The sequence below is a fragment of the Scatophagus argus genome, chromosome 21 (assembly GCF_020382885.2).
Source record: "Scatophagus argus isolate fScaArg1 chromosome 21, fScaArg1.pri, whole genome shotgun sequence".
NCBI classification, from domain to species: Eukaryota; Metazoa; Chordata; class Actinopteri; family Scatophagidae; genus Scatophagus; species Scatophagus argus.
Genome location: NC_058513.1, coordinates 8,843,007 through 8,867,259, shown reverse-complemented (window position 1 = coordinate 8,867,259; position 24,253 = coordinate 8,843,007). Strand labels below are relative to the sequence as shown.

General features: G+C 40.7%; 2 protein-coding genes across 2 annotated transcripts; one reads left to right on the top strand and one right to left on the bottom strand.

Annotated features, from left to right (window-relative positions):
- Nucleotides 1-435: 435 nt before the first annotated feature.
- Nucleotides 436-23,900, bottom strand: ift140 (intraflagellar transport 140 homolog (Chlamydomonas)). Its single transcript, XM_046376612.1, has 30 exons — nucleotides 23,743-23,900; nucleotides 23,098-23,259; nucleotides 22,734-22,955; nucleotides 22,370-22,491; nucleotides 22,120-22,250; nucleotides 21,460-21,635; nucleotides 21,273-21,364; nucleotides 21,067-21,173; nucleotides 20,710-20,852; nucleotides 20,365-20,568; nucleotides 20,206-20,278; nucleotides 19,949-20,040; nucleotides 19,638-19,765; nucleotides 19,365-19,482; nucleotides 19,082-19,203; nucleotides 18,849-18,984; nucleotides 18,631-18,762; nucleotides 17,819-18,057; nucleotides 5,805-5,982; nucleotides 5,099-5,289; nucleotides 4,901-4,996; nucleotides 4,660-4,792; nucleotides 4,244-4,387; nucleotides 4,001-4,129; nucleotides 3,629-3,811; nucleotides 3,322-3,525; nucleotides 2,920-3,132; nucleotides 2,287-2,453; nucleotides 1,997-2,138; nucleotides 436-1,825 (listed from the first exon to the last, which is right to left on the bottom strand). Exons 2-30 carry the CDS (start codon nucleotides 23,242-23,244, stop codon nucleotides 1,646-1,648), a joined length of 4,344 nt encoding a protein of 1,447 aa, XP_046232568.1. The 5' UTR covers nucleotides 23,245-23,259; nucleotides 23,743-23,900; the 3' UTR covers nucleotides 436-1,645.
- tmem204 (transmembrane protein 204) lies at nucleotides 6,913-15,589 on the top strand. The gene is made up of 3 exons (XM_046376614.1): nucleotides 6,913-8,115; nucleotides 8,943-9,098; nucleotides 14,238-15,589. The coding sequence occupies exons 1-3, from the start codon at nucleotides 7,836-7,838 to the stop codon at nucleotides 14,480-14,482; spliced, it is 681 nt and encodes a 226-aa protein (XP_046232570.1). The 5' UTR covers nucleotides 6,913-7,835; the 3' UTR covers nucleotides 14,483-15,589.
- Nucleotides 23,901-24,253: the final 353 nt, after the last annotated feature.

The window sequence follows — 24,253 nt, the reverse complement described above, 5'->3', positions numbered from 1 at the left end:
CTGTTAATTTGTTTTTTTTTAAAAATAGCACCATTAATGTAATTGCCTCCAACTGTAAACTGGTGTTTTTCACTTTCCTAACTAAATTCAAGTTAGCGATATTAATTTACAGTGGTTTCCATGCTTTTTCACAAAAACTAGACTGTATGGGAACCCTCTTACATAACTGTTCAACTATATCTGACTGAGTTTAATATTTCAGACTGAAAGACGCCTCATTGTGGCATCTCTCCTTAATGTCTTCATCTTTCTAATACACCTTATTGACAGGCAGCTGGACTCATAAAATATCATTGACAACAGCGCCATCTTGTGACACGGGTCGGACAAGCAGTTGTCAATGTATGTCAAAGCTTCACCGGCTGTTTGGTCTATAACTGTATATTACAGCTCTATGAATACCCTTACTACTATAAAACCTTTAAGTCTATACAATTTAATTTTCTAATATTTTATTAAATGAACTTAATGTATTGGAACAATTCACTGAAATGTAAAACATATTAATTCACAATATCATGTGCTGAGTAGAAATTGACTCATAAGTTATGAAAAAAAGCTGCAAAATGTTTTACACACTTTTGACACTGTGAGGACACTTACAATTAATATATCAACTGAATTAAAAAAAATGAATAACTGAAAAACAAACAGAGAGGCTCAAAGGCAATAATCTGAAACCATCAGTCTGTACCCATTCTGCACAAAGAAAACAGCTTTAAAAACTGACAGTAATAGTAAAGCCGCATTAAATAACTGAAATTTCTTAACCTCTTTGCAGATCATACAGGTTAAGGAATAATTGTGTTCAACATAGCAAAAAAACAGGGTGAAGATTCAATAGAAACAAGTACCCCTAGTGCATGTGCAACTTGGCCACCCTGATGTTTCTGGCAAAACAAAAAGTTATGAGGTAAAAATGCTTTTTTTAATATGTAGAATCCCTAATTACTCATCTTTTTTTTCATAATCTGAGCACAGTGGGCAGAGGACACTTTGCACAGAAAGTCAACTGAGGAAAGAGTTTGTATCTCAACAATACAATACAAAAACATACTTGTTTCTGACCCATGGTCCACCATTAAGTTTCAGTTTTGGCCCTCCAAGGCAAAAGGTCTGGCCACCTTGTACATATCTGGACACACTACCTCCACAATGGATTGAAAGACAGTTTAAATCCATTTGAAAATGACCATTATTAAATTACAGCTCTGCAGTTAGAGCTATTAGTGTCGATTGCCACAGGTCAAATATATTTGAGGTAGAAGACATCCTCTCAGGTCAGCTGTCTTAATAAGAAATATTTTAAATAACCACATGTGGTCTTAGTATCACTTTCTGTCCTTCCATCAAATCTGACTTTGTTCCACAGTGCTCATCATTTGTGTGATAATCAAGTGCCTTCTATTACAACCAGTTACTGTGATCATTTTGACAGTCTGACTTCTGTTGGTAACTTGAACCAACACATTTCATGTTTTGCAGGGAACAAACTGCACAGTCATTCCCGGTCTAAGAAAGTGCAGCCTCTTTGCATATTCATGCGCTTGAAAATGCATTTTCTTCATACACATGAATGAAGAATCCAAATGTATAAAAATATATTATACTGCCAAACAAAATAAAAATCATCAGTGAGATTTATTTAAGATATATTTAAGTCTTCCTCTACTTCATCCTCCTCTTTCACACTGTGCCTGCGGTCACCACGATCCATTGGTATACCCATCTCTTTTTTCAGGGCCTCTAGGCTGGTTTGGCTAACATAGTACCGAATGTTCTGCGATGGTAAAAGCTTCTGAAGCTCCTCCAGCTTACGGTAGGCCTGCAGATGACAGATGAAAATAAGTTAACAAACTGTAGTGTTCTTTCTTGAGACAGTGACTTACAATACAATATCTGACACTTTCTTTGACAGGATGCAGAGGTTTTCTTTTTACCCAAGTGCCATTTCACCTAATAAAAAAACTGAAGGGAAAAAAAAAAAAAAAATCACCGCTTGGAAGTTGCCTTGCTGACAGTGGTGCTCCACCAAAAAGCCAAATGCATCTCCAATCCTGACAGCTGGGTCCAGCTCAGGCTCCTCCAGCAAGGCTTCACATAACCTCACCGCCTCACCAGCATCCTCTGCATACAACCTGCAGATAAAGGACAAAACCTAAGATGAAGAAAGCACCCCCGCCCAAAAAAATGTTTCACGCTTCAGAAAGAAAAAAAAGGACATGTTAAGATACAAGAACAAATATGAGTTCAAACTGTGAAGTAAAACGTGAATTAAATTCTTACTTGCGTGCGTGGACAAACTTCTTGATCAGAGTGATTTTGTGCTGTAGGTCAGCCAGTCTTACTTCCTGTTGTCCTGGTGAGGAGTCCTTTGCTTTTGAGACACACTTGAAAGCCTCAGTCAAAGCGTCTAAAGCCTTTTCATAGTTCTGATAGTCATCAATCTCCACCTGAAAAGCACGAAACAAGGAGAAACTGTGCATTTACTGTGCATTTCAACTTGATATCTCTTCTTTGTATACTTAAATCTCTACAAATTAGCTGTTGTGTAGAGCCCCGATGCTGTGAGCCTTAACAAACATTTTTTCTCAGATCTTTCACCTCATATCTCTGTATCAAAAATATATTTTGTCCAGATTATCCTCTATTTAAGTTGCAATAGTTACAAATTCCTGGTGACCCAGCACAGACAAAGCGGTCCCTACAAAATGGAGGGATGAATAGAAATTACAAATCACCAGTAGTAGGATTTCTGGTTTAAAACCCACATGACTTACCAATTAGATTTTTAAGGATGCTTGTTGTTATTTAAGACCACTGTCATAAATTAAACAGACATCTTCTAAATGCTTATCGTTTACACATAATCAGAAAAGCACTAAACAAACTGATATTTTGTATGGCGTATTGCTCTACCTGAGCACAGGCTTCATAGAAGCCAGCAAGCAGGTCCGGCGCCCTGCCTTTAGTGTAGAAACCAATGATTGTCTTCAAGATCTCTGGATTTTGCCGCCAGTCCAGAGACTGGAGGTAGTTGGCAGCCATGATGAAAAGCTCCTTCTGACGAGAAACGTTGGCAAAGAAAACTATTTTCTCTGTGTCACCCGACTTGAGGAGTGCCCTCATGGCCTGTTAGAAAAAAATTGATTAAGACATGGTGAAGGTTTAACACTGTCATATTTTAACTTGCACATGTACTTGTATGTGAATGTATTGCATGACATCAGGTTGACAGACCACATGGAGTAATTCACCTGCAGGACATAACAAGCTTGCAGAGAATGCATGCAGCATTTAGTGCACACACTGCAGTGTTACCTTGAGTTTGTTGCCCGCCTGTGTGTATTTTTTGGTGGCCAGGTGGTAGTTGCCCTGACGCATGCAGCAGTCAGCAATCCTTTCCAGCAGCTCCTTTCGGACCTCTTCAGACAAGTCTTTTGAATCAGTTACAGTCATTCTATCTGCCAGCTCCTCTGTTATTGTCAAGTTCTGGGTTACACACAACTCCAGAGCTTGATGGTACTTGTGTTCATGAACACACGTATATGGAAAAGACAAACACATTAGTATGCGCATATGAACCGACATTTACATATACTGATGAGGATATGTAATGAACAGGTACCTTTTTCGCTGCTACCAGTAACTCCACAGCCTTATCATACTCAGAATGCGTGATGAAGAAGTCAGAGCAGCGTGCCAGGAGGGCTGGGTCGGAGTTCTCATTCAGATCCTCGGCGATTAACTGAAGCGCAGAGATCTGTTGAGTGGCAAAAGCCAACTCCAGAGCTTTGGAAACGTAACCAGCCTACAGGGGAGAAATCAGAAAAAAGAAAATATGCCGCAGTTACAAAACATTTCCTCTAGTCTTTTTCACCCATTACCTTTGTTCAGTTTGAATGAACGGCGCGATACTACCCCCTTGTGGAATGGTTTAGAATGCATCAATCTGCACATGACCTCAGTCACTCAGAAAAAGCCAACATTTGCGAGGCACCTTGTGGTAGAGTGCGACAGCTCGATCCATGTGGGTGCCTTTCTCCTCATAGTAACAGGCAGCCTCCATCATGTCCTCTGGGTTACTGAGCAGAGCCAGGTTCATCAGCTGGTCATCCAGACCATTCTCCTGTTTAGACACAATACACAAATGTCAACAAATCAACAAGTACAAATATAATGTTGGGTATTCACAGATATTTTCCTAAGAATGGGCAGAAAAGCACACTGTGCAGTACTTCACCTTACAAAGCCGTATAGCATTGTTGTAGGCCTGAGCTCGTGTGTAAAAGTGGACGGCCTGTTTGATATCATCATGGCCCTCGTAGTGTCTGGCCAGGTGGTATGATGCTGCCCTGTCACCCGTGTCATTGGCTATCTCAGACGCCTGGTATAACAAAGCAATATATTATCACATTTATGGACAGCTCCCTATAGCATTATATGGACTGTATGTTTAACTGTGCACAGCTACAAGTCAAGTGTAAACAACAGGAGTTAAATCACTGTTAAAGGTTGTCATTTCAAAACATTTTATGTTGATATTTCATGAAGAAATTTCGCATGAGCAATACCAACAATAAGAGTGAGTAAAATGGTGTATTAAGTAATTTATGTACATATCATAAATGTTATGCGACGCCCATAATACTCCATCACCTTCTGAATGTTCCCCATGTAGCAGTGGACTCGGACCAGGGAGAGGTAATCCTGAGCACATTCATAGAAACGCAGCGCTGAATCCATGTCTGACTGGCTCTCCAGGTACTGGGCCCACCACTTATAGATGTTTCTGGATGGAGAAGATGTTAGGACCAATGCTTAAATGGAATGGAGAATATGAATGCATATGCGCTTTTCTCTTCAGATGACAGGAGGTTTACCATCAATAAAAACTTACTTGTCCTTCATTTTGTTAACGTAGATCTCTAGAGATGGTGTGTCATCCTGCAGCATTCTGGGCACTTCAACTCTGTGTGTTTCTGAATTCTCATAACTGGAACAAAAAGGCTGACAATCACACTTTGTTTCCATACTGATTTTGCCCACTCACATTTTGACATACACCACCAACCTAAAACCAGAGATTCTGACTTACTATGCGAGGGCACGTGTCCTGTCGCCCATGGACTCCAAGTATTTGGCATAACTGTAGTAGGTGGTGCGCAGATGGATGCGATCGCGGTTCTCTGCTGTCTCCAAAGCTTGCTGCCACCGGCCAGAAGCCTGGTAGAAATTGTTCAGCAGGTCATAGCGTTGACAGCACTTGTACAGTTTTTCTGCATCTTCCTGTTGGAAGACAGGAAAATATGATGGAGAGGTAAATACTTTTGGTCCGGAAAGTCCCCTGCTCGTTCTGTGGTACAATGTTATGCAGATAAAGGGGATGTGGCATTATATTTGACTACAGTTCAAGGGTTATTTATGAAGAAGTGAAAACAACATATTCTTGATGGATTTTATGTAGTAGTTTATGATCTTTTGTTTTATTTTCTCTTTCACAATGTCTATCTTGTCTGGGGTTATGTGTTTGTGGCTTTCTTTTGTTTTTCTTTTGAATAAAAATGATGACAGAAATCATGGCTGAATAAAAGAAAGAACAGTAGCACATCACTAAATTAACATGTCATATTTTCAATTTCAAAACCTGGAATGCAAAATTGAAGGTTACCTTATGACACAAATCTTTAGAATAAACTTTTCTACACTGCCTGTAAGGTGCTGCTTAAATACAGCAGACAAAGAAGAGAATGAGCGAGGCACGTCTCATTGGTCATTAACACTCTGATACTTAAATATCTTACCAGCATGCCAAGCTGAATGGCCAACATGGCCACTTGGGCTTCTGGCTCAGGCTCAGCCTCCGCCTCCTTCAGTGCTTTTGCTGCCCTGGCACTTCCCATATTCCCAAGGCACACACGTGCCACATCCAGGCGGCGGGTTTTCACACACATCCGTGCCATGTTTTCCCATACCGCTTTACTACAGAGAAAAGAGAAATCGCTTGTTTGTAATTGGGTAATGCGTAGCTCCCTTGGAATGTTATTATTCAACAGTGAAAACAGTTGTACATGAGTATGTACACTTATTTACAGTTCAGTTTAGGTTTATATTTTAAACAGAAAACCCTTCGTATGCATGTGAATAAAGTGACAAACCTGACCCAAATATTTAAATACCTCCATGTCTCAATGACTAGACCTCTACTACTGTGGCATTTTTTCAACATTTATCTCAGTAACAACAAATATGCAGCAAAAAGGGCTCCTGCAATACAAACACTGATATCAGTGCTGCCATACAAGAATATGTACAGGGCTAACCGAAAACGAGAAATGTGCTTCTCTATGACTGTCTTTCTTTTTGTCTTGCTGACGTAAATCAGTCCCTCTATCCCATTTTCTTTTGCTTCAGTTCCAAATTTAAGATTCCACAGCCATCTGGTCTCTATTTGCGTACCCACCCTCCTCCTTGCTTTAGCTGATACAGATGTGGGCTGTTTATTAAAGTTAGGCAACAGGAAATACCCCAAATCTTTAGGGGCCCTGCTATAAGAGGGGGAATGGAGGCCAAATGAAGAAAAAGAAGGAACAATATCCAAAACCTTACTCTATATGGTTACAAAAAAACCCTGGAAACAAAAAATGAGATACTTTTAATCCTGTGAAAAACATAGCTTTCTGCACACGGAGCGGCAAGATCTAGAGAGCCAGAAAAGGAAAGACAAGAGAAGGAACAGGTCTACATTTGGCCTCTCTTCCCATCCTCTTTTCCTCTCAGGAAACACATCCTGTTGCTGGCTGAGTATGGCAGCCAATATGTTTGTTGTACACGAGAGAGAGGACTTTAGCGAACGCCCCCTGGGCTCCAGACAAAAGAATACACAACAGTGACGTCTAAGAGGGGGGTCTTTTGGACATTCTCTCACACAAACACACTGATTCACACACACATTTAAAGTGTTCATGAAGGAGGGAACTGTGCGTTTATAGCCTGCTACAGTTGCGTACCGATGTCTCAGACTATGACGAACAGCACCACCCCCACATTTCAACTCTGACCTCAAGGATTTGGATAGAAACAGAGTGAGGGAGAGAGGGATAGACACAGACAAGAAACAGGAGGTGGGTTCCGGGACTTCTTGTTGCAGTCAGACAGAGGTGGCTGATCTACGGCTGTTGAGAGACAGTCTTGGTAAGTCTGCATAAAGCCACTGGCAAGTCAGCTCAGAGCAACACTGCCCTGAGAATCTGGGGTTATTTGCATCTGTACTCATCTCGAGGAAATGTGAAGTGGCTGAAGAGAAAAGACAAGAAAAAAGGAAAGCAAGAACACAATCTACTGCCTTCGCGGAGAAGCCAAAGGCACACACAGAAACCGGAGCAAAGCAAAAAGGAAAGCACTGAAGAAGATAAAGTCAAAAACAGGGAGAAAATCAAGAACGGCGCAAGATCCAAGACTCAAGCTGCAGCCAGTCGAAACCAGTGGAATGGACCTAGGTGCCAGCTGGATTAATCCCTGCGTACCCACAGTGCTGTCTGAGGAGGAGGGCTGAGGATCTGCTGCAACGACAGCCAACTCCTGAATGAGGATGAATGGAGATGTTCTTTAGCTAAGCCTCAAGACAACTCGCTTGCAAAGTCCACCTCTGTGTGAGCTGGGACAACACTTGCTAACAGCTGGAGGAGGAGGAGGAGAGGAGCCAGGGGGACCAGAGCACTGCTGGTGCTGCTGCCCCGGAGGAGACGCAAGGGAGTGGGCAGGACACTGAGGAGGAACAGGGCTCTGAAGAAGGGCACGAGGGAGGAGGAGAGGTGGCGGGGGTCAGGCGTCGCATGGCCGTGCAGAGGATAGTGGCGGCAGCGGTGGTAGTAGCCCTGCTGTCCCTAGTCCTAAACAATGTTGCAGCCTTCACGCCCAGCTGGGTCCTGCAGGCCCTGGAGGACGGACGCAAGCGGAGTGTGGGACTATGGAGGATGTGCCCCACTGGTGGAGAAAGGGGCCGCGATGATATCCAGGCTGTTAGAAGGGGGCAGGGGACACAGAGGCAGTGCGAAGGCCTGGGATGGGGCTCTGAGTATGCAGGCTACCAAGAGTCCCGCAGCACTGTTAAATGTAAGTTTTTATGCTCTTTTTGATTTTTAGTGCAACATAAAATATTTTTATATCTGCTTCATAAAAAACACTTCAAAGAGCCTAATCTGTTTCTAATGAGACTGGTTGATGACTTATTGGTATGTCCAAGATGCAATAGTTCTAAAAGTCAACAAACACTACTATGGGTGCTTCTGTAACCGGTGTCAGGTTGTAGTCAATTTATTTTGCTGCTTTTCGACAGTAAGGAAATAAATTGTATTTTCAGGATCCCCTGACTGGGACTCAGGGATGATTAACTAACAAAACACACAAGTCAATGGATTAACAGCAAAAAAATGATCAACTTGATTTGTACAACACCAATGCAATAGATCTAAGTGTCTGATGAATTGTAGTCTGATGAAGTGTAAACAGTAGCTCACAGCAACCAGCCTATGATTTGTTTAATGTAATTCCTTTAAAAGCCAAATTCATCTTTTTGTTGGACAATCATGTTGTTTGAGTATAAATTTTATCTGAGTGAGTTTGCAGGCAGCGTCAGTGTTGTGGTGGATTTATGTGCTCTACTAGATTGAGCTCCATTGAGAAATCGTGATTCCAAAACAAGTGTAGGAAACGCTGATATTCTATTGGCCAACCTTACTGAGCACAAAGGGCAGCACTGCCTACTAGACAAAGACGTGCCTCTAAGTTTCGTGCTGCACTGCAACATTCAGAGGTACTATCAGATTATAAAGACCCTGATTTTGAGTCTCTTTTGACTCTAACCTGTTCCGCTTATCCAATTAATGTATTTAAGATTACAGTGCAGGAAAATCACACAGCTCTTCTTCTGGTCCCTCAAGTGCAGTTTGACATGATGCGGGCGTGTAACCTGATGGCGACGGTGGCCCTGACAGCTGGTCAGCTGATCTTCCTCCTAGGCCTGATGGAGCTGCCCTTCATCACACAGGAATCACAGTGGTGGGAGGAGGCCATTGCTGCACTCTTCCAGCTAGCCAGTGAGTAGAAGCACTTCTACAACTTGTTTGCAGGAGCAGAGAGACAAATCTCAGAGGGCACCTTTCTGATAAAAAGATAAAAATCCCTCTATCCAACAAACTGTGCACATGACATGGAAAGAAAGAAATCCAGATGATTCAGAGCAAAGTTCACATACTCTTTGGTACAATGCCAAAGAGAGCAGGTAAAATCAGAGGGGGCGGTAGACTGGCTGACTCTAGCACCAAAGATCAGTTTATGAGGACAGGAAGATGCTGTGAAAACCTTCAACCACACACAAAATGGAGTACACCTCTTGCTTCAAGTTTGCCTTGTGAAAATGAAACTTTTTAACAGCAGTATTTTTTAAATAAATGTAAATCTAAATCCATGGTAAATGCCGATTATGTAGGAGAAACTTGTCAGCAGTAGAAAGAATAACTAACTTAACTATTACGAAACACAACTTTATTTCAACTTGTCCTCGTTTAAACATGGTTTGCTGAGACCATAGCGTTTCTGATTAAGAAGAAATAAAAAATAGAATAAACAAATAAATCAAACAGACTAGCCAAACTAAAAGAGAAGAAGATAGGGAAAAATAGAAAAGTAGGAAAAAGAAAGAGGGCCATCACCAGGATGAATTAGCACAGGACATAATTAAGTGCAGTCATGGTACCAAACCACCTCCTCTAAAACCACCACCCATCAATCCATCGCATTGTGTCACACTAAGAGTTGGCTGGTATTTCTTGTCCCAATGCCCCTGCTGAGGAAGTGTGCAGTGGTCACTTAGCGGGTTGGTATCTTTGTAGCAGAGCAACATGAAGGGGGTCTGCTCTGGGTCTAAATTTAGTCCTAGTCCAGAAACCATGGACGAGAGCTGCAGTGAGCCAGGGAGCGACTGTCGGGCGCCAGGATATCCCTGCTCAGGACGAGGAAATGTCTGTGACTACCTGTTATGCAAACCCCAGAGCTGGAGAAGGAAAAAGAGGGGAGGGGGAATGGACGGGAAAGACAGCTTCGACAGGGACTGTGTGTTTGTGTGTGCACTGGCAGGAGGGATTATATGCATGCAGGTTTGTGTATGTCAGTGTGTGTGTTGTAGTTGTGTGTTTTGGTAGAGAAATGTCCTGTGGTACATAGGACAACAGGGTGGGAATTGTCTCTGTCTAGATAAGCTGGCCTAGCTTTTATGTCTGTGTTTACAAAACGTCCAAGAACAGCAGCAAATAAAGAATCGCCTCTTTATCACTGGCGTCTTTGGCTCGCATTGCAGAAAGGTTGAGGGCTTTTATCTGACACCTTATTGAGAGGAACCACCCAGCATCATAGTGTTTTTTCAATATTATACAGCAAAAGCCAAATTATAAATTAAGACAACACTGAAATAAACAGATCGCCCATAAATCATCATCACCGACAAAGGCGGTGGACATTCACATTTATAATGATGATGATTCACAGATGTTGACTTTAGTTACATCAGACAAAGCCTAAAAAGTAACACACCTATTTCCCTGACATCTATAAATAGTAACGTAGTCTCACCATATATGGTCAACTAAGCTGGTGAGTAACAAGTGACACGATGAAATATATCTCACTAAATGGGATGTTCCCAACCTAAAAAACGATACTCAAACATCAAAAATATAATATCATAAAAAAATATAAATATTCATCAAAACAATTTACGTTATCCAATATGTGGACAATCTGAGATGAATGAGGTCTTCATGCTGCTATGTTTGTCAGTGTGGTTTCTATATCTATTTAACTTTCCTATCATTTGGGATTACAACATAATAAACATATTAAATTAAATACAAACCTAAGAATTGTTAGACAAATATTTTTTCTAGGGTCACTAATGACTCTCTAAGGTGAAGAATTGACAGTTGAAACAACTATGAATTGTTCAGGTAACTCAATGAACCAAAATAATATTAGGAAAGTATTTTCATAACTAATTAACTACCGTAATACTAATTTTCATGTTACCAGGACAGTCTGCAGTCACACGACCGGCTTTGATAGCAAACTAAAACACTGGATGAATAAAAAATTTGCCCTGTGCTGAAGAAAACCTATTAGGCCTCCTGAGGGAAACATGAATGTGTAATGTCAAATTTCACAGCAATTAATCCAATAGATGTCAAGACATTTCACTCAGAAAGGCCAATGTTTTGTTAGTGCTAGAAGAAAATTAAAGGGAGTGCCGTAGGTATTAGGATACACTGTGTGGAAACCATGAATGTTACTACCAAATTTAGTACTAATCCCTCAAGCAAATGCTGAGATATCTCATTTTATAAGCAAGACTTGGACATACTGGTGACGCAAGACAAAATGTAAGAGGGCCACTAAAGACTTTAGGAGTCATCCTTTAAGGCACCAAGGTTATCTGGATCAAATTTCATGGCAATCTGTCCAATAGTTGTTGGACCAACCAGAAGACCGACATCGCCATCCCTTGAGGAACAATGCTAGCATGACTAGTAACAATATCAACTTCTCCAGTTTGAGATTTCCCTTTCTTCACCTCCCTAAACCCATATTTGAGAGTAATACATTTACCAAAATAAATAAACAAAACAAGTTAAAAATCCTTTTCTTTCAAAATTTCTATAGATATTGTGATAAGATTTTTATCGCAGGCAGCATGGTAGTGCAGTGGTAAGCTCTGTCGGCTCACAGGAAGAGGGTTCTGGGTTCGAATCCTGTTCTGGGCCCTTCTGTGCGGAGTTTACATGTTCTCCCTGTGCCTGTGTGCACATTGGGTTAACTGGCTACTCTATATTGCCCCTAGGTGTGAGTGTGTGCGTGTGTGGTTGTCTGTCTTTGTGTGTCAGCCCTGCAACTGACTGGCGACCAGTCCAGGGAAGGATTTTTATTGTGAATTCGTTTAGCGACAATAATTGTGTATTGCTAATCTGATAATGACAACAGTGAATGTTGGTTAGTTGTCTGCAAAAAATATAATAAAATGAAAACATCCAAAAATAAAGGCAGTAACAGCTTCCTTTACCAAATTAATATTACAAGTACAAGGGCCTCAGTATGTGAAGTTGTACAGGCTTTTACCATTCAGCAATTCATTCCGCATTCCTACTTTAGACCTCTCCCACTGAGTCAATGAATGAGCTTCAGCTCTGAATGAATGGAGATATTTTTACCCATCAACCTCTTTCTCGGGAATGTTTTCATTTTCAGACGTGCCAAAATGCTCAGTTATTGCAAGCAGAGTGTGGAATAACAATATCCAGTTCCATTCATTGATATCTCAGCAGCGTTGGCAGGTCCATGTTGAAAGCACAATATTGGTCATTTCACCCATGGATTCAACTCTGTCAAACCTGTCAAAAGTCATGACTGAAGCTCATTTCCCTCTGAGATGCACTTCATCATTTCTTCTGATTTCAAGAAATTGTATCTGTGGGGTTTTTCCCAGAAGTATGTGGCTCAAGGCTTTCCTTGTAATAAGGCAGTTATAAAGGTTTGAGAAAGGACTTGTGTTCCCTTTAAGAATAAACCAAAACATTCCTTACTGGAAGGAAAACAAACCAGCTAAATGAATTTCCAAGACCTGGGCTTAGGTTAAAACCTGTTTTGAATTTCTCTGTGACAGATCATGTCAAATGTCTAGCAAATATATTAACCTTAAAGCTTAGGGTGTGGAGGGGAGGGAAGGAAGGAAGGATGGAAAGAGGAAGAAGGGGAAGGAAGTTTGATTGATAAGTCTGTGCCAAAAAAGAGGTTCACACAGCCCACCCTGCCTGGAACCAAGACAGGAGATTATTCATTTGCTTGGATAAGGAGCCAGACAGGTTAAACATGAACAGACTGAGCAAACAGTTGCATTCTTAAGCGTACACACGATAGCTGACACGCAATGATACACAGACACAATTATCCACATCCTCACTTAAAACAATGACAGCCATATTACTGTAAAGTTAGGGAAAGAAATATAAATGAACTTGCTGACTGCTTCAGGAAACTGATTCATATCCTAAACCACCAACATCCATATTTCCAGTGATTATTTTTGGTCCCTGTATTTTTACCAATGTGGATGGGACAAGTTTTTAGACTACTTTATTGTTGGATCCAGACAGCACTTGAATGCAGTACATGACAGATGGAATGGGGATACTTGAATAGCATTGATTGATGTGGGCCTTCATACACACCTCTAATAGTAAAGAATGAGGAAGGTTGGGGCTACGGAGACAATGAAAATCTTTCAACTGAAGATAATGTCGATAAAACAAAGTAAAGATCAAAGAAACAGCATGGAATTGAAGGCTGTGGCTTTCTACCTTTGCATGCAAACAGGAGTTCCTCATTGCGTGAGTTAAACTGTGAATCAAAGAAATCAGGAGATAAAATATCTCAAAGGCTTTTCCAAGCATATATTCATGCTCTGATATTTTTACACTATTCAGAACTTTGATGTTGAAATCTTAGAAGCTCTTCCTAGGAGGAAACAGATTTCCAAATTCAAAGGCCACATACAGAGCTCCCGCTGTACTGTTAAATACAAGGCTACAGAAATGTTTAAATGTGAGCATGTGGGATTTCACACACTGTAAATTAGGGTACCTTTTAACTGTGGCCAAGAAATATCCAACTACAAATAGTAAAATACATAAATATATAGTCACAGTATCTTTGCTCGGCCAAAGAGCACCTGATTAATTATTTTCTTCTCTGTGTTCTTAGCCACATTGGCAAGTGTGGCTCTATGAAAGGCAATGAATCCTACTGAGTTCAGTCATTTTATTTAGTGAAATTACTAAACAACTACTCTATGGATTGTCAGCAAATATGGCACAAACAATCTCATATTCTCACATATTCTCACACATCATAGTGTGATGATATGAGACCTATGTATTATGTTCGTATAGATACATCTTGGTTTCACTGCAGCAGAATCATTCCTCATGAATATAGCCAGCAACAGCACATTCTATTCTTACTGGCAGTGTATTAATATTAAGCATGACACTGCCCTTTTGTCTAAATGCAAAACATAACACCTTGATAAATGTATTGGACTGGAACCTCACTTTACAATAAGATGTTGATGTTGATGGATGGCAGTGCATGTTCACTGACTGATACCTTCTTCTCTCTGTGTTCCTGTACAGGTTTTGTGCTGGTGATTGGACTTGTGACCTTCTACAGAATTGGGCCCTACACACACCTGTCCTACTCCTGCTACTTGGAAATAGCAGCTTGTCTGCTGACCACACTGGCTGCAGCCATGCTTATCTGGAACATTTTACATCGTCGGGATGACTGCCTCGCACCTCGAGTTATTATCATCAGTCAGTCACTGGCATCACCTTTCCACCCACGTCTAGACAATGACTATGTGGAGTCACCTTGCTGAGCCGCCTGACTTCACAAGCACAGGCAAACGGGAGTAAAAGATTACAGGACTGTCAACTATACGTTTTATTTCACTCATTTGCTTCTAGTGTGACTCTCAAGAGAAGAGGACATTCCTGTGGCTCAACAACAGCTGGACTAACATGTACCTGCAATTGTAAAACTCTATATTTCTATTTCCAGTATAAGATAATTATTTTGCTGCTTAGTGCACACAGATTTAACTAAATTGTCTGTATAAAGCAGCCCTAAACTTAAAAACAGACTCAATACTGTATGATGTTCATTTATTCATGCTTGGACAAATTAATTAGTTGCTAAGGATGTCATTTGGATCAGGACTGTCTGATATGAAACATCCTGCCTATGAAAAGATCAAGCTGGAACTTGACCTATTTTGTTATATGTGCACTTATTAAATGGTCTCCTGCATAATTATAAATTGGAAATTTTGAAAGATGTTGGAAATGTAATACCAGAATACCTCATATTTCTTTTCATCCATTTAAAGCTTATTACAGTTCTAATACATATTATTATTAATGATATATGCTGCAAGTAGGTAGGTAAACTAACAAGGTAAAAGTGGAGTAGTCTATCAAACTATTTGATTGGGTTTACCCAAATCAGTGACAATATTTAACTGTAAAACAGCCAATGAGAAGTGGTATTTTGATCAAATAAACAAGTACCTTTAGAAAGACAGGAGGGAATATTCTTGCAGCCACATGACTTTTATTTTTACTCTTGAAAAAGGGAAAATAAATAGACAACCTGCCAATTAATGCATTGTTATGTGAACCGATTGCAACAAATGTTTGTACTGCAATTTGATATGACATACATATTTCAAGAAGTTCATTTTCATGATGCTTTCCATATGAAACTCTGCTCGCTTGTGGTACATAACATATACTTAAATTAATATAATATAGTTGTACAAAGAATAGTGCCATCATTAGTAGTAGTAGTAGTATTATTGTGAGCATATCATACTTCTCCAAGGAACTTCAGGTTACTGAGGGTCATCCACATTGTCAAATATAAGGCCACATTAAAATAATAATATATCATATAAATTCAATAAATTTATTGGTAAATATTCAAACAGAGTGGTTGTTGTTGTTGTTGCTATTTTGGTGTCCAACACCACACCAGACAAATGGACAACACAGAAATTTTGAAAAGGTCACAGAGAACATGTATTTTCTGAACAAGAACCTACTGGAAGCATTGGGGTGAAGTTCAGCCATAAGCAACAGATTTTAAATACTGTATCTGTGATATCCAAGGTTCAAGGTCCATTTGATAACTCTTTCTGGGGCTTTCCATCATTTGCTTAGGAAATTGTTCTATTTGTTTCTTCAAAGAATGACTTATTTAAAGAAATGTAATGGCTTCATGCAGTGAAATACATATTTTCCTATGACAAATAGCATGCACTGTGGGCATGTACCACAGTCAATTATGATGACTAGAACATCATCTATCAGTCATTGTTTCACCCTTGAACACTTCCGCGGGTGTCTTTGTTCTTGATGGAAACGGGAAATTTTGCTTTTAAATAGTGAATGCAGAGGCAAAAAGACAGTAAGACATTGCACTTGCATTCATATAAGCTGATAACCCTGCAGCATGTCACCTAAAGCCAAGGACAACATGAATGAGAGGAAGTGGCACAGTCTGGACTGAATAAAGACATTCCAACCTGTATATGACAGGCCGCTTCGGGAGGCATTCATCCTGAGAAAATCTGTTGGACAAAAAATGTATGACTTTCCGAACTTTCTCTACTTGATTCAGAACACCCAGAGACATGGTTGGGTAGTAAAGCTCCACTGATGCACAGAGATTAGACTGTAAAGCCTCTTCAGACTTAGAACTCCCAATATTGCCAAGTTGTATTATCAGGGTTCAGCAGTGGATTAACTGTTCACACATACATATCTGTGACTAGGGTGAACTGACCCTTTAATGCAAGTGTCTCTAACAGATATTTTATTATATGACCTCTGATATATGACTTATATATATACATAAGTATATGACCTCTGGTTTGCCAGTCAGTCTCTTATGAGTGACTTATGATAACCTTTGTCAGTTCAAAGATCTGCACCATAGAGAGAAGTCCCTGTAGATACAGGTTACTGCGTCAGGAAACTTATATTCCTGTGGGTAGAAATATGCGGGAATCGAACACAATACCAATCTTTAAAAAAAAAAAGAAGCTGTAATAAAAATAGCCATCAGTGAGGGACTCGGTAAAGCTGTCATCACGCCTATTAAATTCTTTGGAATATCCGGGCCAGTGGGATATGCTCTTTTCCCATTTGTGTAATGTTTGTACATGCAAAAACAACACCACAGAAGAATTCAGACCAAGTGCCTGGAATCACGTATTCTGTTCAAGATAATATCAGATCTGTGATGAAATCACATATACGTTTCCCGAATGCGCGCACGCACACAGAAATGCTTTTAGTGACCCAATTCAATGTTTGCAAGACCAGCAAGACCAGTACTCCTTTTTGACCAAACTGGCAGGAGGACCTAATATGTGTGTGTGTGTGTGAGAGTCACAGTGTGTTTAGAAAAGTACATCCCTTCAGAACACACCCGCACACTAACAGAAACAGTCACATATATACACACTGGAAAGTAACTTCCCTAAGCACAGCCACAGAAAAAGTCCCTAATCATGTCCTGTGTTTATATTCTATTTCATCTACAAATATAAACAAATAAAACGTATGCTCTGGTGGATCTGATTTGATTATAGAGCTACTGCACAATACACAAACTTATATTTCAAACTTTACTAACCTTTACAAAGACAAATACAGAAAGGTTTCTTTTCATTGGCCATTCAAGTGCCTGCCTTGCCCTTATTAATTAGATATAAAATAAATAATAAAATGTGCTGAGTTTAGCCTGTCAGACTTAAAGAGCGCAAATCAAAGTCAAGGTTGGAAAGCTATTTTGGCAGTTTCCCTCCATGCTGACCTCAACAGTCAAAGGTGTTGAGGTGTTGAAAGCTGAAAGGAGAAGTGAAGAGTGGCAACAATGCCCCATTCTCAGTGTGAGTCAAAAGCACTTACTTACAGGTCTCCACCTGAAAACCATTGGAGAGCATTCTAAGAAGTGTCAAGGCTGTTGCAACAATGCTATTCTTGTGGCCTTTGATCAGCCTTTGAACTAAGGCCCCGGGGGAAAGAACTGCTGGGAGAAGTGATGACAGCAGTCAAACAGAGGGATATACCCACAGCGGGTGTGCCATCCTGCACGTCTCCACTGAGCTGTCACATGTGATGATGGTATGGACACTGAGATGCTTTACCTCTTGATGAGCTTGATAGACTTGAAGGCTTCATCCATATCGCCGATGGTCAGGTAGAAGCTGAAGTTGAGCATGGCGTCACGGGTGTCCTTCTCGCAGTTCTCCAGGCCCACAAAGTCTCTGAGAGCTCGCCGGGACACCATATGGGGGAACTGGGCTACTGACCCCTTTGGCGGCTCAGTCTGGTGTGGAGGTGCTGTGGCTGAAGTCACTGGTAACTCAGGGTCTCTCTCACCGGGCTGAGGAGTGAAAGACCAGTTAGGAGAACACGTGATTTGCAGGAATTAATGCAGCATGTTGTGAGATATTATCATTATTAGGAAAGGAAAGGCTTTGGGGAACGAATAGAGTAAACCAAACAACAACGAAGCAGCACAGAACACATCTATTCATAAAGCGGATGGGAACTGAACACAGCATAGTGAGATCTAGATCTTTCAGGGATGCACTTGTGCTGCTGATATTTAAGTTTTTGTTTAAAAGCAGCACAAGGCATACACAATCACAGCTGTTGAAAACTGGGAATCAAATATACTGATGTTTTCTGAACAGACTGTAGGGTACAGACACTTACTTCTGGTCGAAAGACACCCCCCCTTCGAAATAATAGCTGGGGTATGTAAGACCAAACACAGAGTTTCACATAAGAATATTGATGGGTGTGAACAAAAACACAAGGATTATGCTTAAGAAAACTCAAGATTTGAAACAGCTTGCCCTCAGCTTTCCAGGGAGAAACCCCATGTGTGGTATGAAAAACCCCCAACTGCAAAGACAGAAAACAAGAAGAACAAAGTGTTCCCTGTCCTCACCTTGCAGCTGAAACAATAGTAGGGCACGTCCAGAGCGAGGAGCGCCTGCAGGCCTGTAGGCTTAGTGTAGCAGTCCTGTAGGAGGAGCCCATGCTCCTGCGTACAGAACAGCGTCACCACAGACACGTCCGTCTGAGTAGAGGAAAGGAAAGACAATGTCAAATATTTTCACACACACCTGCACAGGACAATGTCTACATCAAGGAGCAGCCCTTTACCGTGTCAAAGAAGCTAGCTGATGAGGATTCAGAACTGATCGGCACTGTCTCGCAAACAAAAAGACGAGGTTCACTCTCATCCCAGAAATGAGATACCGGGCAGCGACCACTTAGTTCTGTCCCCTGAAACTGCTGCCTGAAACACAGAGCAGATATGTGCAGTATAAAACAACCAGAAGAGAAATTTCTACATAGGAAGAATGTAAAATACAGTCAAAAGCTACATCAGTTACCTTTCACTTTCTTCTGGCTGTGAAATACCACTGGACGGTCTGCCAATGAAGAAGTCAAAGTGTGTCACGGTGTCCATCTCAACGTCATAAAAGTACACTTTGTGATCAGGTCGTCCATTAACCTGAGAGGAAGAGTTACATACAGCTCCATTAAGAGAAACATTCACACTAAATGGTTACGCTTCAAAATATTGAAAATAAGTATAAAATAAAAAAAACATCAGTATCAGCTCTCAAAAACACATACTAAACTGCTTTCAGAGCAGAGAGGGTGACCATTCACCTGAGATATTAGGATGCTGACTTGGCTGCCATTGGCGTTACACTTAACTGACCTCAGGGCTCCAAGATTGGCAATCTGGTCAGCCAAGTTCTTAGCACTGCAGTGAGCTTTGGCATCTCTATAAAGACATACAGTAAGACTGCTATTGTTGGACATAACAGTACTTTGAAGATAGAAATTTTCTATTAACATAAATTTACAACACATGGAAGTCTTTTTTATTAATTTTTTAAACTAAATAAAGTGATACTATCATCCATATTAACGTTATACCTTCGGGAGAGGTCAAAGACTCTAATGTGTGCTGTGTCTGTGCCTACCACCAGGTAGGACTGACACACACTGAGTAGTACAGGGTTGCCCTCTGCCTTGGAAAAGGTAAGCAGTTGCTTCACAGTGCCCTATAGAAAAAAGAAAAATCATAGTTCAACAATGAATTTATGGTGACAAATATCACTTCCCCATGTGTTTAAAATAAATTCCAATTCATAAAGCGCTATTGAGAAAATACATGCCCAAACATTTGTCACATCACTGTATTTAAGTGAATGCTGGACAGCAGATTGCAGGATGTGACAACAGACCTGTGGCGTGCGAATCTGGACCCTGTTAGGTTCCACAGTGTAGAGGTTCTCCCCATGGACAGCTACTATGTGTGAGTCACAAGGAAATGATCCTGAGATATCAGCAAGAGGGGAGATGGAGAAATAAAAGTTTACAGAAATGGAGGAGAAAAGCATATGTTTACCTGTGAAGGACAGGTAAAGACAGTCGAAAGAGTTCAAAGAATGTAACATCTATAAAATGCTGTTTGGTCTGTTTAGTGGGCCTCAGTGTGTACCTGTATTGTGAAGAGCTGTGCCTGACAGCTCATACACTGTGACATGCTTGCCACTCCACACTGTCACTGAATCCTGCAGATTGACAACATATCCAGTTACCGTGACATCAGTTTCAACATCATTCATATGTCTCATTATGTCTTAACTCCACTTCTTACCTTCGTAACACACACTCCCTTAACGTGTATGTCAGGTTGCAGTGCAAGATGCACTCCTGTGGTGAACTGAGTGATGCTGAGCTGTGTTGGTGTGAGCTGCACTGCTGCCACCTGCTGGCCGTAGTGGGCTGACATTATATGCTCACACAGGATCAGCACTGTGTTCGAATTATTGGCTGCCAGAAGATTCAGACTAGAGCCCCACTGAAATAGAAAGTCTAAGTGAACATTCCCAGAAGAATACTAAACATATAACTGGTGTTGTTGTTTATAGTACATGATTTTACAGAACTAACATTTATGAGCTAATACTGTATTTCTTACAAATGTTGGTCTACACCGTACCTGCAGCTGAGTGATATTTCCCTCTATTTCTGTAGGTGTCTGTAGCTTCCACTGAGCCTTGGTGTCACCTCTGTTGCCACCTGGCCGCACCACCATCCTCCATATTGCTATGCGCCCATGATTAGTACCAGCTGCCAAGATTTCTGCAGAGGCCACAACATCATACAAAAGCATTGAGGCTTTATGAGGTTTGAAACAAGTCTGCACACCAATGGTACCACAGTTGTAGTCAAGGAGTATGCTCAAGGTTTGAAAAAATGATGAAATAAAACATCTGGAAACCACCTCATCCACAGAAATGTAAGAAAAGCAGTACTTTATACTGCTCACACCGTGGGACAAATGTTTTTAAGTTACCTTTTGCTGAACAATACGAAACACAGTTGATCATCTCTCCTCTCTCAAACCCCAGGGTCTCATCAAGAGACAAAACATAATTGTCATCTCGCTCCAGGTCCCACAGCCTACAAAATGAAAGGGACAGATATTCATAGACACAGATAGAAATAAGTTTTAAAAGAGGCTGTACAGTATGTGTGTGCAAACAGTTTGTGTACACTGACCTGATAATTTGCTCCCCAGTGGCTGTGATGAGGAGGCTATTCTCTGTCCACACTATGTCTACATTCTGCCCAGTCTTGCTGCTCAATTTAACCTAAAAAAACCCAAAACATATTCACAAACCAAACTGTATATTACCTTAAATCCATCAGTCTTAAGCACATTGTATCTTTGATGATTTTAGTCTACCTTCATAAATTCCTGGGCTCCTCCCTCAGGTCCAAGAGTGTACTGTGATAACATCAGGGTCTCTGTAATCACAGCAAGTGCCCCTCTTTTCTCAAGGTAGAACAGTTTCTTGATTGGGCCTTCAACACTGAGAAGTGTGCTTGTCTTGCAACGCTCATCCACACTGTGGACCTTACCTGTAAACATGGAGCATAAAGTTAAAAGATGAAAATTAACACATCTATACCCTCATAACCCAACAAATTCATATATGTTGTGATTTTTTTTTTTAAACAATTTGAATTAATGATTTTCTTTTTAACTAAAAATGATCTGCATATACCTTACAAATTATTCATGAAATTTTTCATCTGGATTAATAATATTCAACAAGCCAGTTAGATTCTCTTTAAACTCTCTTGAGATTTTCTTTGGTCGTTGTGTCATGGAAGAACCACGCACTCTCTTTTTTAAACTGCTCAGCAATGGAACACAGTATTACAGTCATGCAACCAGCATGGTGAGACATACTCTCAAGTCATAAAACTGTTTGTATGATATGTATGTGCTGGTCATGGGTGAAAGTCAGTGGTCAAAATTGTTAAAATCATTGGAAAAAGTAGAAAATAGCTTTGGTGATACAAAAACTCTTCCAAACAAAAATACTCTTAAAACTCTTACCATCTGCAGTGCTGACGTAGAATGCGAGTCCTTCCTGTGGGCCCATCTTGAGAGGTGCTCCCTTCCAGCTGAACATGTCCAGAGCACTTTCATCTCCACTCACAGATGCCCGGGCTAGCATTGCCACATCACTATAAAATAAGTTATGTACTAATATCAGCAACATTCAGATCATAATGTAATTTAACTTACTGCCAGTGATGTAAAAAGAAGAATAACTAACTTGATACACTGGATCTTGTTTACTTACTCCCCAGGTGAGGCCGGTCTGAAGATGCAGCAAGTAAGCGGTTTGTTGTATTCATGCTTCACAAGATGGTTTCCTTGAAGCCTCCCTCTGGCATCTACCTTCCATACTGTTAACGCTCCGGTCTGTGATTAAATAATTAGACTGCATTTATGTGGTTCATTAAGAGGGAATGGGAAGTTTAAATGATTTCAGATTGCATCTGCACATGCAATTCATCTAGCTTGTGCCTTGAAAACCCTGCTGGGGCTTGTGTTAACTATGCAAGTATTCCCCTGAAAAACACACTATGAATGCATCAGATATTGATATTACACATACTTATGTGCATGACTGTTTTTATAAATAGTTACTACAATATACTCACCTGATCACCAGTCACCAAGCGGCTGCCAGAGCTACTCCACTCCAGTAGTGTGATGCAGGCTGCATGTGTGCTGGGAAGGACTGTTTGATCTCCAGAAGGGTGTGTCAGCAGCACCACCTCTCCGTTCTCCCAGCCGACTGCCAACACTGGTTTTGTTGGATGCCAGCGCAGCACTTTGGGTTGGTGAGGACGTTCTAAATGGCAGTTCTCCACATGCTCTCCCTGCATATGGACAGGGGTAAAATACGCACACTTTGTTCAGTAAGCTGCAATTGATATTATTCACACACAGTGAATATTAGTGGGTATAATTAAATGGAATTACTTTCTGCGTGAGTGTTCATCTGTAAAGCCCAGCTTTTACCTGCTGCAGGTAGAGGTCCACATTTCCCCCAGTGGTGGAGCTGCTTGAGGACACAGCCAGTACAGGAAGTGCCGGGTGCCAGGTCAACTGAGAGGGCACATCACTGCTTTCAGGGGCCTCAATGCGGTGATCAAAATACACCGCCATATCCCCCGTGCACCTCTATGGATTGGAAAGAAGAAACAGAGTATGGCAACAGGGTGAAACATCCAGTGTATGATGCATTCTTTGATTTCAAGTTTTTGTTTTTGTTTTGTTGTTTTTGGGTTATTTTGTGTAGTTTACTGCCCCTTTCCTAGCTACTTAGCTGCCTGGCTAATTCGTAAACGCTCGATAATCAGTAGGTAACTCTAAAACGTAAGTTATCCCCGAGTAACATTCACTGATTCATAATGTACAATTTCATTTTATATTTAACGCTGACTGATTTAGCTAAGATAGATCAGTACTGGGTACGGACATGAAATGTAAACTTTAACTGAGCTAGTCATTTTACCATGACGTTAGTAGTGACAGACGGTTAAATTAGCTTTAGCTGCTGACATTAGCTAAGCTAGATAAGCTAGTCAAAGTTAGCATTCACTGTTAGCCTTTGCTTATGTAGGATGAAGTTAACCGTTCTGTTAAGTTATCGAAAGGTCAAACCTCACTGCCGTTTCCTTCGGATTAATGCCGACGTAGTTGCTAATTTTCGAAACGACTAATAACATCGAGCGTAACTTCCAGTGTTGTTATGCAGCCTCTCGTGTGAGAAAAAGCGTCTGTCCCAGTTGCCAATGACAACCTCGCAGGCTGGGCAGGAGGAGGAGTTACGGAAAACAACGACATAACCCGAGTTTTCATCGAAGGCAAGTTGAGGATAGTTTCATTGACTAACACTGTTAAATTTTAATTTTATTCAGCTGGTTTTGCACGTTATCCCAAGACTACCTTTTGTATTATCCATATTCCCACATTTCTACCTTTAGAGTTACCTTGACATAATTATTTATCTCAGTTTTTTTTTCTTCTTGTAAATACTTTATTCTTCATTTTTTATTAGTATTATTTGTTATTTTGTATTCTGTATGGTGCACAGGAGAGAGAAAAATCCGGAGTCAAATTCCTTGTATGGTCACACGTACTTGGCAAATAAAGCTGATTCTGATTTGTTCTC